This window comes from Berghia stephanieae, chromosome 8 (genome assembly GCF_034508935.2).
Source record: "Berghia stephanieae isolate SIO BIC M18660-M18661 chromosome 8, UCSD_Bste_1.3, whole genome shotgun sequence".
Lineage (NCBI taxonomy): Eukaryota > Metazoa > Mollusca > Gastropoda > Nudibranchia > Aeolidiidae > Berghia > Berghia stephanieae.
The window spans coordinates 36849168-36867414 of NC_088367.1; the positions used below are offsets into that span (position 1 = coordinate 36849168).

The 18247-nt window shown below is 38.3% G+C and overlaps 1 protein-coding gene across 2 annotated transcripts in view; it reads left to right on the forward strand.

The window, feature by feature from the left end:
• The window catches only part of LOC144978593 (nuclear pore membrane glycoprotein 210-like), an 82003-nt gene that overhangs the window by 3546 nt on the left and 60210 nt on the right, over window positions 1-18247 (forward strand). For both annotated transcript variants that reach the window (XM_078924868.1, XM_078924869.1), the window contains exon 2: window positions 5379-5515. In XM_078924868.1, the coding sequence (XP_078780994.1) occupies window positions 5379-5515 (137 nt within the window). The remainder of the gene's footprint in view (window positions 1-5378; window positions 5516-18247) is intronic.

The following is an 18247-nucleotide window of genomic DNA, read 5'->3' on the forward strand; positions in this document are numbered from 1 at the left end:
AGTTTTTTAGGATTTAAGGATGAAGTTTGTCAGGTCCAGGTGATTTACTCTCCTTTAGGTTTTGTAGTCTCTTCATTACTCTCTCTTCAGTAATCGGCCATTGTGTAGTATCTATATTACTTCTTTTAGCAATATCTGGCAAGTTTTTCTGGTTCTCCACTGTAAAGACACTTGCAAAGAAGAGATTTAGCACCTCTGCCTTGTCTTCATCTTCAGATGCCCAAGTGCCATCTTCTTTTTTTAGTCACAGGTTCCCTGTCTTGTCTTCATTTTACTGTTTACATAACTCCAGAATACCTTAGGATTTTCTTTCGTTTCCTCTGCTATCTTGTTCTCATACTTTTGATGCGCTTGTCGGACTATTTTAGTAGTTGCGTTTCTCACTCTTTTGTATTTGTCCCAATCCTCTTCCTTTTTGCTTCTAGAGTATCTTCTATTTACTGCCTTCTTCTTCCGTAATGCCTCTCTCACTTCCTGCGTCATCCAAGGTTGATTTCTTCTCCCAACCCGGTTCCCTCTGCTTTTCGGGATGTTTTTCTCGAAGCATTGGTTAAGTACTCTGGTAAATCTACTCCAGTTGTTTCCTACGGTGTCCTCGATTAGTATTTCCTCCCATTTGATATGCCCCAGTTCCTCTTTCATACACTCTAGATCAGCCTTCCTATATCTGAGTGTCAGTTTTTCATCTACAGTCTCTGATGTCGCCCTCAGTTTTAGGAATATGGTCGCATGGTCGCTTTTTCCCAGTGGGTGGCTCAGTCTTAGGTCGATAATGTCATTTTCTTCCTCCATCAATATCAAGTCCAATACGTTGGGCTTCTGGTTTTTTCTCTGTCTTGTGGGTTCTTTTATTATCTGTTGTAGGTAGCAATCTTCAATGGTTTCTATGAAACTTTCCTCCAGGCTTCCCTCTTTTGGTTCGTCCATCCCTTTCCACTCCAGTTCCGGCATGTTGAAGTCTCCCATAATAATTATCTCTGAATGCTTTTTTTGTGATGCTCTCCTTATCATCTCCAACATTCTCATTATTTTCTCCTGTGCTATTTGGGCTCCTATAAATCACTCCTACTAGTATCTGACTTTGTCCAGTTACTCCAATCGAGCACCAAGCGCTCTCCCTAAAGTCGTGATCTGTGAGAATCTGCCAACAGGTAGAAGTCAGCTTAGCCCCCCCACCCCCCCCCCCCCCCCACCCCCATCTATGAGATTAGTTGGTTCCATAAGAATAAGAGTTATTTTACTAAAGTCGATGAAAAAACCCCAAACAAACCAGGGGGGGGGGGGGGGGGGTGTCCGCTGAACGCAGGGTGTTCGTTGAGTATGTTCCTCTCCTTACGTCCAGTATGACTAAAAGCAGTCACGTGAGAGATGATGGTGATTGGGTGAGAGCACAGACTAATCTGTGGGTGAGAGCAGCGATGAGGGGCGGGATCTAGAGGGGGGTGAGAATAGCGAGAAGATGCCACTACCTCTATTCTCACCCAGGATGAGAATAGTCACTCCCTTTTAATTTCGAAGTGCTTATTCGCAGTAACAGTAACTGCGAATAGTGGGGCCATCGTGGAACCACTATTCGCAGTAGTAGAAAAGCGCTCTCCCGTCTCTGAAAATTAGTTTTTGTCCCCTCACTGAACACTGTTTTCTGTTCAAATTGGCGTGTTGTTGAATGGCTTTAAGTTGAATGAATGTGTTAGGTTGAGAAGGAAAGAAAAGGAGGGATGATTGAAACATTTTGTGTGATTGAGAATTGAGATTTTGAAACTTTTCCTTCAAGTCTGAAACTTGACAAGATCTTGTTTTGTTTTGTTTTTGTTACCCCAATCCAATCCACGAAAATTTCCCCATCCTCACCTCTCCGACTTGATCATTTGTTCATATCTTGAAATCTATCAGTATCAGTCAGCTTGTTATCTGTCAGATTACTTTAATGAGAATAGTTCCGTCCCCGTTCTCTCTCTCTGTTGCTCATTTTTTTTACTCGTATCTCAGTGCTCATGTGAATAATAGAAGTTACCATCAATAAACTACCTCTACTACTACTACTACTACAGCCACCACCATATCATTACCTCTACTACAGCAACCTCCACATCGTTATCAAAACTATAGCAACCACCACCACCTTTACATCACCATCCTCCTCTTCGTCATCTATTTGAGACAAAAGAGGGTGGAGCTTTGCATGGGTTTGTGATGAATAGTGATTTCCTCTATTTGCAGTAGTAATATAGTACTGTGCATAGTAGACAGCGGTTGTTTTCGTTATTCGCAGTATACTGCAACTAATAGATATCATTAATTTCAGTTATTTGCAGTAGTAGCCTTCGAGCCTAGAGCTTTATTATGTCTAGAGGATTGGACGCAAAATTTAAATAAACTACATTTTTATTATTACAGTCCACTCCGTATAATCGCAACACCTTGGGATCATCGAAAATATTGCAATTAACCGAAGTTGAGTTTCTTGTCGTGATTGCAACATTTTACACATATATATGCTAAACTCAAACAAGTTGTTGTATACAAAGTTCTTAGTCCACCACAGACATGGCAATTGGATTGAAATAAAAACCATATGGCATTCCTGTATAGATTTTGACAAGCAAAAGAAGCTTTGGTGCAAGTCGACATCTTTTTCAGATTGGATTAACTTTCACTCTTTTTTTCTCAACATTTGTAAGAGTCTAAGAGATTAGCCGTGATGAGAGATAATAAGCTCTTACCAAACATCCTTATCAAAACTGTAGCAACCACCACCACCTTTACATCATCATCATTGCTACCACTGCCACTACTCCAATCACAACCATCAGATCATCATCATTACTACCACTTCCACAGCAACCACATCGTTATCAAAACTACAGCAACCGCCACCACCTTTACATCATCATCTTCCTCCTTGTCATCAGCGCTAACACCGCCACTACTACAACCACAATCATCACATCATCATCATTACTACCACTACCACAGCTACCACATCGTTATCAAAACTACAGCAACCGCCGCCACCATTACATCATTATCCTTATAGTCATGATCACTACCACTACTACATCATCAACACCACCATCATTACACAACAACAGACACATTGTCATCATCAACGAAGCCCAAAATAGCAGTAACAGTAATAATTTGTTAAAAATGAATTTGAAAAAAAATAAAAATGTAGTAGTTTATTTATATTTTGCGCCCGATCCTCTATACAATAAAGCTCTAGGCTCGTAGGCTACTACTGCAAATACCTAACCAGACCTGCCAAACGGTACGATAAATTGTATTTTAGTACGATTTTTGGACTCAAATACGTGGATACGATTCCTTTAGTGCGGTTTTTGTTGTAATATTTTGATTTTTTTTTTCTCAAGCATGAATGATGTTGAAAATGACAACATCAATTGTTGACCGTGTTTCTGAATGATACATCACAGATAGTACTATTGTTATCATTTCAGTTAGTTATATGTTGCCGATTTTTTAACCAATATTTTTCTCATAACTTTTTGAGGATTTGCATAGAATTATGCATTTTTAAGCTTATTTTATACTTTAAATGGCCTTGGGCCACATTTAAGCTTTTACCACTTGTTAAATAGAAAATTTTTAGTGAAAAATAAATTTAACTAACATCTTTAGCAATGAAGCGTTCAGTTAAAAACTGTATTGCTGATAAGAAATGGATTATTTCCCTTTATAACTACTAAAATCTCTATTTCGCTTTAAAAGATTTAATGATCGTTTTTTTAAGATTTATTATTTTGTATGAGTGATTTTTTTTTTTTCATTACCAACTGGGCAGCTTTAGGAACAAAATGGTTCAAAATGAAGTATTTAACTTGTCTGTGATATGTGTGAATTTTCCATCATTTGACCAACAGTAATAGTATTACTATCCTTTTTCGGACACATAGTATGGAAAGATAAGAATGAATACCTGGCAAGTTGTGGAAAAATACCTGGTAAACGCGCCCGGGGGAGACAAAGAAAAACACTCATAGACCAACTGAAGGGCTTCACCAACCTAACAATCCAAGAGCTGTTTGAAAAAGCAAGAGACAGGGAGGAATGGAGAGAGATAATTCATGCAGTATCCGAAGCCTGGACCAGGCATGGAACCAAGAAGAAGAATAGTATTAGTATGTAGTAATAGTAGTAGGAATAGAAGTAGTAGTGGTAGTAGTAATAGTACTAGTCTAGTAGTGGTTGTAGGAATTGTTGTAGTTGTAGTTGGAGGTGGAGTAGTAAATGCTATAAAAAAGGGAGAGAGAGATAGTGAGAGAGACATGGATCATTTGATTGCATAATGGAAATTATCTTGTCACTGCTGCAAATTGTCATCTCTATTAGATTGAAGACCACTCTCACAAATATTTTATCTCAAAACCTTCAACTGATCTACTGGGATGGCAGATGTATATCACCATCACAACTTCATTTGGGACATCAGCATCATCATCTCATACCATCACCACCATGGCATCACCACGGTTACAACCATCACAGCATTGTCTCGGCCACAACCACCACCACCACCACCACATCACTTCTTCCATCACCACCACCACTAGAGCACCATTGCTACAACCACCACCTCCTCTTCTTCAGGCACTAGCATCAATACTACCAACATATTTGGGGTGTTTTGGTCATTTCTTTGAGTGTTTCGAAAGCAATATCCTTAGATATTGCAATTTCTGAGCGTTATACTGATTTAAAATGGTCATTAAGTTTTAGTTTCTCGATAAACCAATAATTTTGTAATTACTAGTGATTGTTGCAAACGAATGTTTGAATGATGAAGATCAGAGTTTATTTTTGATTTGGGTTTGATGTTAGCTTTTATATAAATTTTTGTATTTTGCGCTTTTGTATATTCCACACATGCAGACAAAATACACTTTTTTGGCTAAAAAAATACACTTTTTAGGATCATAGAATACACTTTTCATTCTGGGAAGGTTGGCAGGTCTGCCTAACTGAAATGAATGATTATTTACTCCTACTACTGCGAATAACGAATACGAATGCTATCTACTATTTGCAGTACTACTGCAAAAAACGAATATGACTATCTACTATTGGTATTCTATGTCTCTCTCTCTTTCTCTCATTATAATTTTTTTTTTTTATCCGGTTCTCTTCAATATCCTGTAGATATGTTACCAATGAAATTAGCCAAACTTCATTTATTTGCATTGTGAGGTGAAATCATCTCTAGTCCAGCATTCTTTATTTCACTCTTTGATTTTTATCTTCAGTAAAATGTTTTTTTCCCCTCCTGATTTTTTTATTTTATTTATTTTCTTTTTGGAAGAGACAGTTGTATTGAAATTGCTTTTTGTTACTGGTTCCTTTCCCCTTCCTTATTTCAGGAGGTCAACCCGTCCAGAGGTTGCCCAGATCCAGCTTGTCCACTCTCCTGATGGAGTTTGTGCAAATTCTGTGGTTGTATCTGCTGTGTCCAAAACATCACATCAGATGACAACAGTGGTCCTTGCAGAAAACAAAGGTAGTGATTCATTGAGAATAACACTGGACCATTTCTTAAGAAAATGAACATCCACTAAAATATACCTCAAGCGCCAACACTTAATGCGTATTGATCAAATATGACACATATACTCAGATCTGTAAATCATTGTTCCACTAACCTTCTTCAAAGTTTCTTTCAAAGAAGAAATTAGCCAAACCTTCAGCTCCGACTGTCCTTTTATACAATGGTTACCCCTGCCCATCCTCCCACACAGTGAAGCATTGTCAATGTTCGAACTTCACTCTAGTCTTAGTAGCCCCCCTTGTATGCGAGTTGTTTGAAATTTTTATCTTGTGCCTCATTTTCAATGTAGTAGATTTTGTTAATTTTTCTGCTGACCTAAAATCTATAAAGTGTGGTGTAAAAAAGAAATTTGAGTTTGAATAAGTTCAGATCTACTATTTAAAAATTATAAATACCATAAGGTACTCTTACTATTTTTTTCTGACAGACAGTGCTGTTGTCAAGTGCTCATTTTACTCCCTGAGTCTGGTGAGAAAATGTGTCAAAGAGCCTTTTACTTTTCCAAGGACTCAACTTTGCTCGCAATCACAATTGGGCGGCGTACGCAGATCCAGAAATGGCCTCTGTCCAGGCCTATTTTTTTTTTTTTTTTTTTTTTTTTTTTGGGGCTGCTACGGGAGCGGTATGGGTGTTTTCTATTATTAATAACGGGAAAACGGTTTGCTTAATATGAATAAAGCTTGGTATACAATTTGAAATAAGGTCAACCTATCCGGAGTACAAGTACATATCAGAACAGATTAGAGAACCATAGAAATCACCTTTTTGCGAATGTTTCCAATATTTCGTAAACTATTTGGAGATAAAACAGGGTAAGTTATTAACATGTTAATCAAAATCATCAACCCATCTACAAGCTAGAACAAAGGGCCTAGTCTCCTCCCCTTTCCACTAAGGCCGTCACTGACATTGACACGCATTGTTGGGCTATGTGATTGCTGTCATGATGATCCCATTAATGCCAGGGGTTGATAGGATACCTGTTATATCGCCTGATTGTTGTAATAAAGTATAATCATTTTAAAAATAAATGAATGATGCTGTTATCTCTAAACTGAACAAAAGAATGTATTTTATTTGGAAACTTTCAGAATTTGACATAGTATAGACAAAACATTATGCACCCTTTTTTATATAATCGTTTTGGAGACCGTTATTACTTTTTGTATTACAGCATGGTGTGGAAATGCCAGTATTTGCGACATTAAGAAAAGTGATTGGATAATTGATAAAGCCACGAGTTATACTCACCCAATTTCCAATGTGGAAGAACTGTTCAAGAGATTTTGTCTTAAGTAAAATGGAGAAAGCTATGAAGGATGGCGATCACCCCCTTCAGAAATATATTGAGTTCTCCATGAGGAGCCGTCGCCTCATATCTATAAAAACAAAGACCTTAAGTCACCTTAATTCATTTTGCCACATGGTGTTCGAATTTTTAATGCGCAACTGTGATTTAAATTAAATACTATTTTTTAAATATATACACAAAAGTTCGGACTAGAGGCCAGAGGTATGGTCTATCTCAATTTATCAAATTAATATATAGTGTTGCTATTGGTCCTTGGTTGTATATTTTTTACATTTTTGTGCATTTGCATATATATATATATATATGTATACATTGTCGCCATAGATTCTCAAATTTGGGTTTATACATTATTATTTTTATGCATGCCACGTCTGTAAATGAATTTCCATTTTTTTTTGGATGAATATTATTATTATTATTATTATTATTATTATTATTATTATTATTATTATTATTATTATTATTATTATTATTATTATTATTAATTTATTTATTTATTTTTTTTAATTTTTTATTTTTTAAATTTATCATTATTATTATTATTATTATTATTATTATTATTATTATTATTATTATTATTATTATTATTATTATTATTATTATTATTATTAAATTAATATGTTTTTGTCTTACACTATTCATATTGTTAAATATTTGAAATAAATAATGGAAAAAACTTAGATTTCGGCAATTGTCTAATAATATCCTATACCAACCTTTCTCAAAAATACTAAATGGGCTAGCCCAATTTTTAAGAATTGGACTTATACTTTTATGGGCATCTTATTATTTTGTGTTGGCTTTGCAGTCTCTTCTGAAATTTCTCTTTACATTATTTTAACCCCTTTTGTATTTCATTTCTTTATTTATCACTTTCTGTTCAGTCTCTCACCAGTGATGCCAAAACTCCGGTTTCACCGGAAAAAACTCCGGTCTGGAGCAAAAAATTCCGGGCTCCGGGCAACTTCCGTCAAATTCCGGTGAGGTCAATTTGTTCCAAGGATACCCCCCTCCCTTCCAACCACCACATCATCATCATTACCACTAGTATTACAACCATCATCACCACCACTACTACTGCAACCACCACCACATCATTATCACTACCACTACTACTACAACCACCAGCTTCACATCATCACTACCATACTACTACAACCACACCACATCATCACTATACTACAACCACACCACCACCACCACATCATCACTACTACAAACCACCACCACCACCACATCATCACTACCACTAATACTACTACAACCACCACCACATCATCATCACTACACTAATACTACTACAACCACCACCACATCATCATCACTACCACACTACTACAACCACACACATCATCTCACTACCACCACTACTACAACCACCACCACAAATCATCATCACTACCACTAATACTACTACAACCACCACCACATCATCATCACTACCACCACTACTACAACCACCACCACATCATCATCACTACCACCACTACTAACCACCATCACCACCATCATCTCACTACCAATACTACTACAACTACTACCATCACCTCATCTTCATTACTACAACTACAACCACCACCACCACATCATCATCATCACTACCACTGCTACTACAACCACCACATCATCATCATATCACATACTACTACTACTACTTGCTAATGCTACTACTTACTACAACAACAACCACTACAATATCGTCATCACTACCATATACTACAACCACCAGCACCACATCATCATCACGACCAGTACTACTACAACCACCACCACATATCATCACTACACACACTACTATACACCCACTACAACATCAACACATCACCATACTACTACTACAACCACCACACCACACATCACATCACTACCAACTACTACAACCACACCACCACCATCATCACTACCACTACACTACAACACACAACCACATCTCACTACCACTACTACCAACAATCACCACTCACACTACCACACTACCAACACCACAACCACACCACATACCACTACCTACTACAACCACACACATCATCACTACACTAACTACTACAACCACCACCACAATCATCATCACTACCACTAATACTACTACAACACACATCATCATCACTACCACCACTACAACCACCACCACACATCATCACTACCACAACTACACAACCACCACACACATATCACTACCACTATACTAACTACAACCACACCACATCATATCACTACACCACTCTACAACCACCACACATCATCACTACCACACTACTACACACATCACACCACATCATCAACTACCCAATACTACTACTTACTACCATCACACCATCTTCATTACTATCAACTACCACCACCACCACATCATCATCATCACTACCACTCTACTACAACCACACCACATCATCATCATCATCATACTACTACTACTACTGCGAATGCTACTACTATACTACAACAACACCACTACAATATCATCATCACTACATACTACTACAACCACCACACACATCATCTCACGACCAGTACTACTACAACCACCACCACACATTATATCACTACCACTACTACTACAACCACCACTACAATATCATCACTACCACTACTACTACAACCACCCACCACATCATCATCACTACCATACTACTACAACCACTACAAAATCATCAACCACCACTACTACAACCACCAACACACATCATCACTACCACTACTACTACACACACCACCACACCACCCCACATACACTACACTATACTACACACACCACACCACAACATCACTACACTACTACTACAACCACCACCACCACACCACACATACATACACTACTACACTACACACCACCACAAACATCATCATACACACCTAATACTACTACAACCACCACCACATCATCATCACCACACACTACAACAACACCACCACTCATCATCACTACCACTACTACAGCACATACCACACATCATCATCACTACCATACTACTACAACTACTACCATCACTCATCTTCATCACTACCACCACTACTACACAACCACTACAATATCATCATCACTACCACTACTACTACAACCACCAGCACACATCATCATCACGACCAGTACTACTACAACCACCACACACATTATCATCACTACACGACTACTACTACAACCACCACCACATCATAATTACCATTACTACTACAACCACCACTACCACATCATCTCACTCATTTGTACTACAACCACACCACCACCACACACACACATCACTACCACCACTACTACAACCACCACCACATCATTATCATCACGACCAATACTACAACCACTATACCACCACCACATCATCAACTACTACTACTACTTCAACCAGCACCACCACCATATCATCATCACTACAACTACTACTCAACCCACACCACCATATCATCATCACTACCACTACAACTACAACATCAGCCACTATCACATCTTCATCATCTCTACCACTATTACTACAACCACCAACACCACATCATCTCACTACCACCAGTACTACAATCTCTACCGTTAGGTTTTGGCGCTTTACTTCATTTGAAATAAGGAAACTTTGGGATTGCAATTTGCAATGTGTTTATGTATCATAATATACACTGTAATTCTAATCAGTTATCTATTTAGAACTATACAATATGTAAGCACAATGCCAAATATCGTTCCAATTCCTTTTTTTTTTTTTTTGTGAGCGGAAATTCCTCTTTCGGCGTTGAAATTCCTACGAGTGGTGGCTGAAACTCCTGTGAGCCAAATTTAAAGTTGGCATCTCTGCTACTGCTACTACTACTATTACAATCACCACCACCACCACATCATCATTACCACTGCTACTACAACCACCACCACTAATACTACAACCACCACCACCACATCATCATCCACTACTACTACAACCACCACCACATCATCACTACTGCTACTACTACTACAACCACCACCACCACATCATCATCACGACCACTACTATTACAATCACCACCACCACCACAACATCATTACCACTACTACTACAACCACCACCACATCATCACTACTGCTGCTACTACTATTACAATCACCACCACCACCACATCATCATTACCACTGCTACTACAACCACCACCACTACTACTACAACCACCACCACCACATCATCATCCACTACTACTACAACCACCACCACCACATCATCATTACCACTACTACTACAACCACCACCACGTCATCACTACTGCTACTACTACAACCACCACCACCACATCATGATTACCACTACTACTACTACAACCACCACTACCAGTTCATCATCACTACCATTTGTACTACAACAATCATTACCACCACATCATCATCATTACCACCACCACTACTACAACCACCACCACATCATTATCACTACCACTACTACTGCAAGCACCACCACCACCTCATCTTCATCACTACCACCACTGCTACTACTACAACTACCACCGCCACATCGTCATCACTACCACTGCTACTACAACACCACCACCACACATCATCATCACTACCACTACTACTACTACTACTACAACCACCACCACCACATCATCATCACTACTACTACTACTACAACCACCACAACCACATCATCATCACTACCACTACTACTACTACTACAACCACCACCACCACATCATCATCACTTCCACTACTACTACAACTACAACCACCACTACCACATTATCATCACTACCACTACTACTACTACAACCACCAGCACCACATCATCATCACGACCACTACTATTACAATCACCACCACCACCACAACATCATTACCACTACTACTACAACCACTACCACATCATCACTACTGCTACTACTACTATTACAATCACCACCACCACCACAACATCATTACCACTACTACTACAACCACCACCACATCATCACTCCTGCTACTACTACTACAACCACCACCACCACCACAACATCATTACCACTACTACTAACTACAACCACCACCACATCATCACTACTGCTACTACTACTACTACAACCACCACCACCACATCAGCATCACTACCACTACTACTACAACCACCACTACCACACTATCATCACTACCACTACTACTACAACCACCAGCACCACATCATCATCACGACCACTACTATTACAATCACCACCACCACCACAACATCATTACCACTACTACTACAACCACCACCACATCATCACTACTGCTACTACTACTACAACCACCACCACCACATCATCATCATCACTACCACTACTACTACAACCACCACTACCACATTATCATCACTACCATTTGTACTACAACCACCATCACCACCACATCAACATCACTACCACAACTACTACAACCACCGCCACATCAACATCACGACCACAACTACTACAACAACAACCACTATCACATCTTCATCATTACTACCACTACTACAATAACCACCAGCACCACATCATTCCCACTCCCACCAGTACTACAATCTCTACCGTTCGGTTTTGGCGCTTTACTTCATTTGAAATAAGGAAACTTTGGGATTGTATTCGGCAATGTGTTTATGTATCATAATATAATTCTAATCTGTTATCTATTTAGAACTATACAATGTGTAAACACAATGCCAAATACCATTCCAATTTCTTTTTCTTGTGTGCGGAAATTCCTCTTTCGGCATTGAAATTCCTACGAGTGGTGTCTGAAACTCCTGTGAGCCAAATTTAAAGTTGGCGTCTCTGCTCTCACTCTCTCTTTCTCTCTCTCTCTCTCTCTCTCTCTCTCTCTCTCTCTCTCTCTCTCTCTCTCTCTCTCTCTCTCTCTCTCTCTCTCTCTCTCTCTCTCTCTCTCTCTATCTCTTTTTTTTTTTTTTGCTGCACTCATCACCTTATCACTTAATATCAATTGACAGCACGTTTTGTCATTATTTTTCATAATATCAACAATATTACTTTCATTTCAAATATATCAGAAATTTTTCAAGACAACGCAGGTTCCTTGCTGTAGATCGTCTTTAAGTGAGAGATCTTTTAGCCAGTCGGCACCCTTCATCCCTCAAAAAATGTCTGACATTTGAAAACTTTAAAAAGAAACTGAAAACATATCTCTTTAGGAAATAATTTGATGTTTAACATTTCTATTAGTATTAGGCCTGCTTGTTATAGATATCCTAAATTTTCATCTTGTAGCACAGTGCGTGGTAATTAAATTACAAATTGATAAATGCTATTCCAATATGATAGATTTTATGCTTAAATTATCGATTTATTGTTGTGTTTTATTTGCATTGTAAAGCGTCTCTGAACACATTGTGGATCTAGACGCTATATAAATTCATTTATTATTATTATTTATTATTATGTTTGACCCCAGACATAGATTTAGAATTTAACAATGTGCAGGGATGAAAAGTTTGATCAATTTGTCTTGATTGATGCCAAATTTTTGACACAATTTCAGTAAAACACAACCAAGAAAAATGGTCCACTTTTTAGAAATAAATTCCTATAATGTAAGAGTATTGGGACCACCAAAAAAAAAATCATACCTTTTGAAATTATTGATAGATTTTCAAAATTAAAAAACCTGTATATTCAGTTCAATGAAGCTTTAATTCTATAATAATTTTATGCTCTATTTTACAACTTTTAACAACTACACTGTTCATAGATCAGGGTGTCCAGCGAGGTCGGATAAAGTCGGATTTTTTACCTTAAGGTCGGATTGGTGGGAAAAAGTCGGATAATTGCACCCGAGGTCGGATTTTTTGCCGTGTCAAGCATTTTCCTCAAAACCACAAAATCACCATTATGTCTTATGTCATATTTTGACACCTGTGCTCAGTCTCTTGAAATTTGGTGACGGTCCCGTTTTTATGACGTCGGGCCAGACAGACTGGCACCAGATGTCACAGTTGATACAGAAGACCAGTGGTGTTCTTTGATTCGTTGGTTGATGGTTGAAGGGGAAGGGAGGGACAAATGGGTCTGGATTTTTTTCTCCGTTGTAGGTACCTATTGCCTTTTTAATACCCCCCCCCCCCCTCTCTCTCTCTCTCTCTCTCTCTCTCTCTCTCTCTCTCTCTCTCTCTCTCTCACTCTATCTCTCACTCTCTCTCTCACTCTCTCTCTCTCTCTCTCTCTCTCTCTCTCTCTCTCTCTCTCTCTCTCTCTTTCTCTCTTTCTTATAATCATATGGTTATACAGAGATAATAATGTATTATTAGAATAAAACAGTGGTGATTGGCTTAATTTACTCTTCTTTCTTTTTACCTTTGGGCTATGGCTTTAAATTTGAGAGATTATTGGGTTGTGTTTAAGCTGAATAACCACTATGTTCGGTAACAAAGATATTGTAGCCTGCTTTATGAAGTAAAAATCAAAACAAAACAACACTTTCTGGCCTTTTATTTGAATAGCATTGTAGGCCTTTTACATATGGAAAGGACAATTCATTAAATGTTTACAAAAAGTAAATTTATGTCTAATAATAAGAATGGATTTATACTACTTATAGTAATATATTAAATAATACTAATACAAAACTATGCTCCTGTTATTTTTACACTTTGCTTGCGTTTGATCTGTAGACGGAGACATTTTCCTCCTTTTTGACAAATTGCTATTATCACATCACTGAATAAAAAACACTCACCAAAACCACTACATCAACATCTCTACCACCACGACTATTACAACCACCACCACCACATCATCATCCCTACCACCACCTTTACTACTACAAATAACACCCCATCATCCCTACCACAATTGCTACAACCACCACCACACAATAATCTCTAAGACCACCACTACTACAACCACCACCACATCATCAACCCTACTACAACCACCATCACAGCATCATCCCTACCACCACTACTACTACAACCACCATCACATCATCATCTCTAAGACCACACTACTACTACAATCCTTACCACCACTCCAACTACAACCACCACCACACCATCATCACTAGCACCACTACTACTACAAATAACACCACATCATCCCCACCACCACTACTACTACAACCACCACCACATCATAAACCCTACTACCACTACTACAACCACCACCACATCATCATCTCTACCACCACTACTACTACAGCAACCACCACATCATCATTCCTACCACAGCTACTACAACCACCACCACACAATCATCCATACGACCACTACTACTACTACAATCACTACTACCACATCATCCTTATCACCACTACTACTACAACCATCACATCATCATCCCTATCACCACTACTACTACAACCATCACATCATCATCCCTACTACAACCACCAAATGTTTAAATTACACTTTCAACTTTTGAAATTCCACCGAGTCGTGTCAGAAATTGCTGCAAAACAAATTTTGGATCGCATCTCAGTAAATTTGAGTGAAATTCAAATTTATAGGTTATGGTCGCATGGATGGGTCATGATCTTCACGATGAAAAATTTCCTCCTTTTTTGTGACCAGTCATTCTCACCCCTGCTTTTAAATTGCTTGGTAGGATTTTTTGGGGGGAGGTAGGATTTTTAAGTCTGATAATCTGCTGGACACCCTGTAGATCTATTTATAATTCTTATTTTATGAACAGACTCAGAGGGGGTAGACGAAAACAACGCCCTATTACCACCGTCATTGGTCACCGGCCAACCCCACGCCCGCTCCCCCTATGACCTCGATCCTCGCTTCAATTTATCAACACTCGTCCCCCATCCAATCTAATCACTTCAATGAATATTCCTCACCGTTCCTTGTCAAATGTCAACACTGTCCGTGACAATCAGCATGAAATTAACAACCACCATGACAACAACTCGCAGCAACAGCACCGTTTTGAGCAACAACAACAAACTAAATGTTAGATAGTGCCGTAATAAAACTCAAGATATAATTGACATAATTGAAGATCATAAAATTACTATTTTTGTCATCTTGGAAACATGGCTTAATCATTTATATGATGACCCAGTCCTGAAAGCAATTACACCCGAAGGCTTTTGCATTAAATCATTTCCACGCATTGGTAGGAAAGGAGGTGGAATTGCAATTATTTACAACATGTCTCTCCTTGATAAGATATCATTCCACCACGATGATTTTAGACGTTTTGAGTACGCTAGATTTGCTATTCATACAAATAATTTTAAAAAGTCGTTTCACTGTATCTACCGCCCACCACCAAGCCAACAAAACAAAATACCAACAATTGAATTTTTATCAGAGTTCGGAGAATTTATGTCTATTCAATCCATTAACAAAAGCATAATATTTTTATGGGTGATTTTAACATTGATTATTTCGGAAACAAAAATGAATCCAAAGTATTCCAGGAGCTTATTGATTTAAACAATTCTATTCAAGTCGTAAGCGGTCCTACAAACAACCATGGCCACACTATAGATCATGTCATAACAGACATTGAACATTCTCTCTCTTCACCTGTCTTGAATATTGATAAATTAATATCGGACCATCATTTAATTGTGTTGTGCGTTTTATTCCCAGTGAAGCTTGAAATAAAAATGATAACATCTCGGAATATGAAGAATATAAATATGAACATTTTTAAACAAGACCTAGACCTTAACGTTGAAAATAAACATGATGCATATGGTCTACACGCGTCGATTGTTGGTACGGTGGACAAGCATGCTCCCTTAAAAACCAGAACAGTAAGGGTGAGATGTCAAGCACCCTGGTATAATACTGAAATGAAATTGACTGGATTAGCCAGGAGGCGGGCAGAAAGAAAATGGCTCAAGTCCAGAGGTGCTGTTGACAAAAAATTGTACATCGCGGCTAGAAATGATGCGAAAGCTGTCAATTTCAGGGCCAAAAAGAAATTCTATGAAGACAGCCTGAAAAACGTCAGGCGTTCGAGACAATTCTTTGCCTTGACCAAGGAACTGCTGGGACAACAGACGCAAGCATCTCTCCCATCTTTAATCGATCGTGCAGATCTACCAACTCGCTTTGGTCAATATTTTAAAGAAAAAACGGATACCATCAGGAAAGAACTCTCATCTGAATCGATCCAAACAACATTTGACAAGTTTCATGGTGATTCGTTAACAGATTTTTCACTGATCGCTGAAGCTGACTTACGTGACTGCATTATGTCGTCTCCAACTAAAAGTTGTGATTTAGACCCCATAAATACTGCCATTCTAAAAAAAGTGCATTGGTGTAATTTTAACACCATTTACATGTATTGTTAATAATTCGCTGCAGTCAGGTGCTGTGCCAGACATTTACAAAGTTGCTCATGTCAAACCCCTTTTGAAAAAACCTGATCTAGATAAAGAGAACTTAAAAAACTATCGCCCTGTCTCTAATCTTCCTTTTCTTTCTAAAATCTTAGAAAAGCTTGTTTTGAAACAAATACTGTCTCATCTTAAAAATAATTGTCCTGAAGAAAAATTTCAGTCGGCTTATAGGCAACATCATTTGACGGAAACCGCACTTGTTAGGGTTGTTAATGATCTCCTCTTTGTTATTGACAATGGTTCGTGTTCTTTGCTGAATTTGCTTGACCTATCGTCTGCTTTTGATACTATTGATCACAATCTTCTCCTCAAACGTCTTGAAATTACTTATGGCGTGTCTGGTGCAGCGCTTGATTGGTTTAGGTCATATTTGTTTAATCGTAAACAGATTATTACGGTGGATGAATATAGATCTGAGGAAATTATTCTTGGTTGTGGGGTTCCCCAGGGTTCAGTACTTGGACCCGTTCCTTTTGTTCTGTACGTTGGACCTCTGTCTAAAATCATCAGAAGTTTCGGTCTGTCTTACCACCAATACGCTGATGATATGCAATTGTACTGCGTTTCCAATACGATAAATTTACAAGAAGTATCAGCCAATAGTAAGAATTGTATCCAAAGTGTTAAGAAATAGATGAATAAGAACAGACTGAAACTAAATGATGATAAGACAGAGGTGCTGTATGTTGGGAACAGGAAGTGGAAAAGTGAAACAGATTTGAAGCTGGCGGATGCCTCCATTCAAATTGTTGATAAAGTGAAAAACCTTAGCACATTCTTAGACTCTGGACTGTCGATGGAGCATCAGGTTAATAATTTGGTTAGATCTCTCTTCTTCCAACTAAAAAAGATTGCTTCCATTAGACGGTTCATATCTGAGGATGTGACGAAACACCTGGTTGTGTCCCTTGTGCTATTGAAATTGGATTATTGCAATGCTCTGTTGTTTGGCGTTTCGCAATATAATCTGAGACGTCTTCAGATTGTCCAAAACAGCGCTGCCAGACTAGTATTCATGAAGCGTAGGTGCGATTCTGTCAGACCTCTTCTTCATGACCTGCATTGGCTGCCTGTTGAGAAAAGGATTAAATTCAAAGCTTGTGTTTTAGTGTAT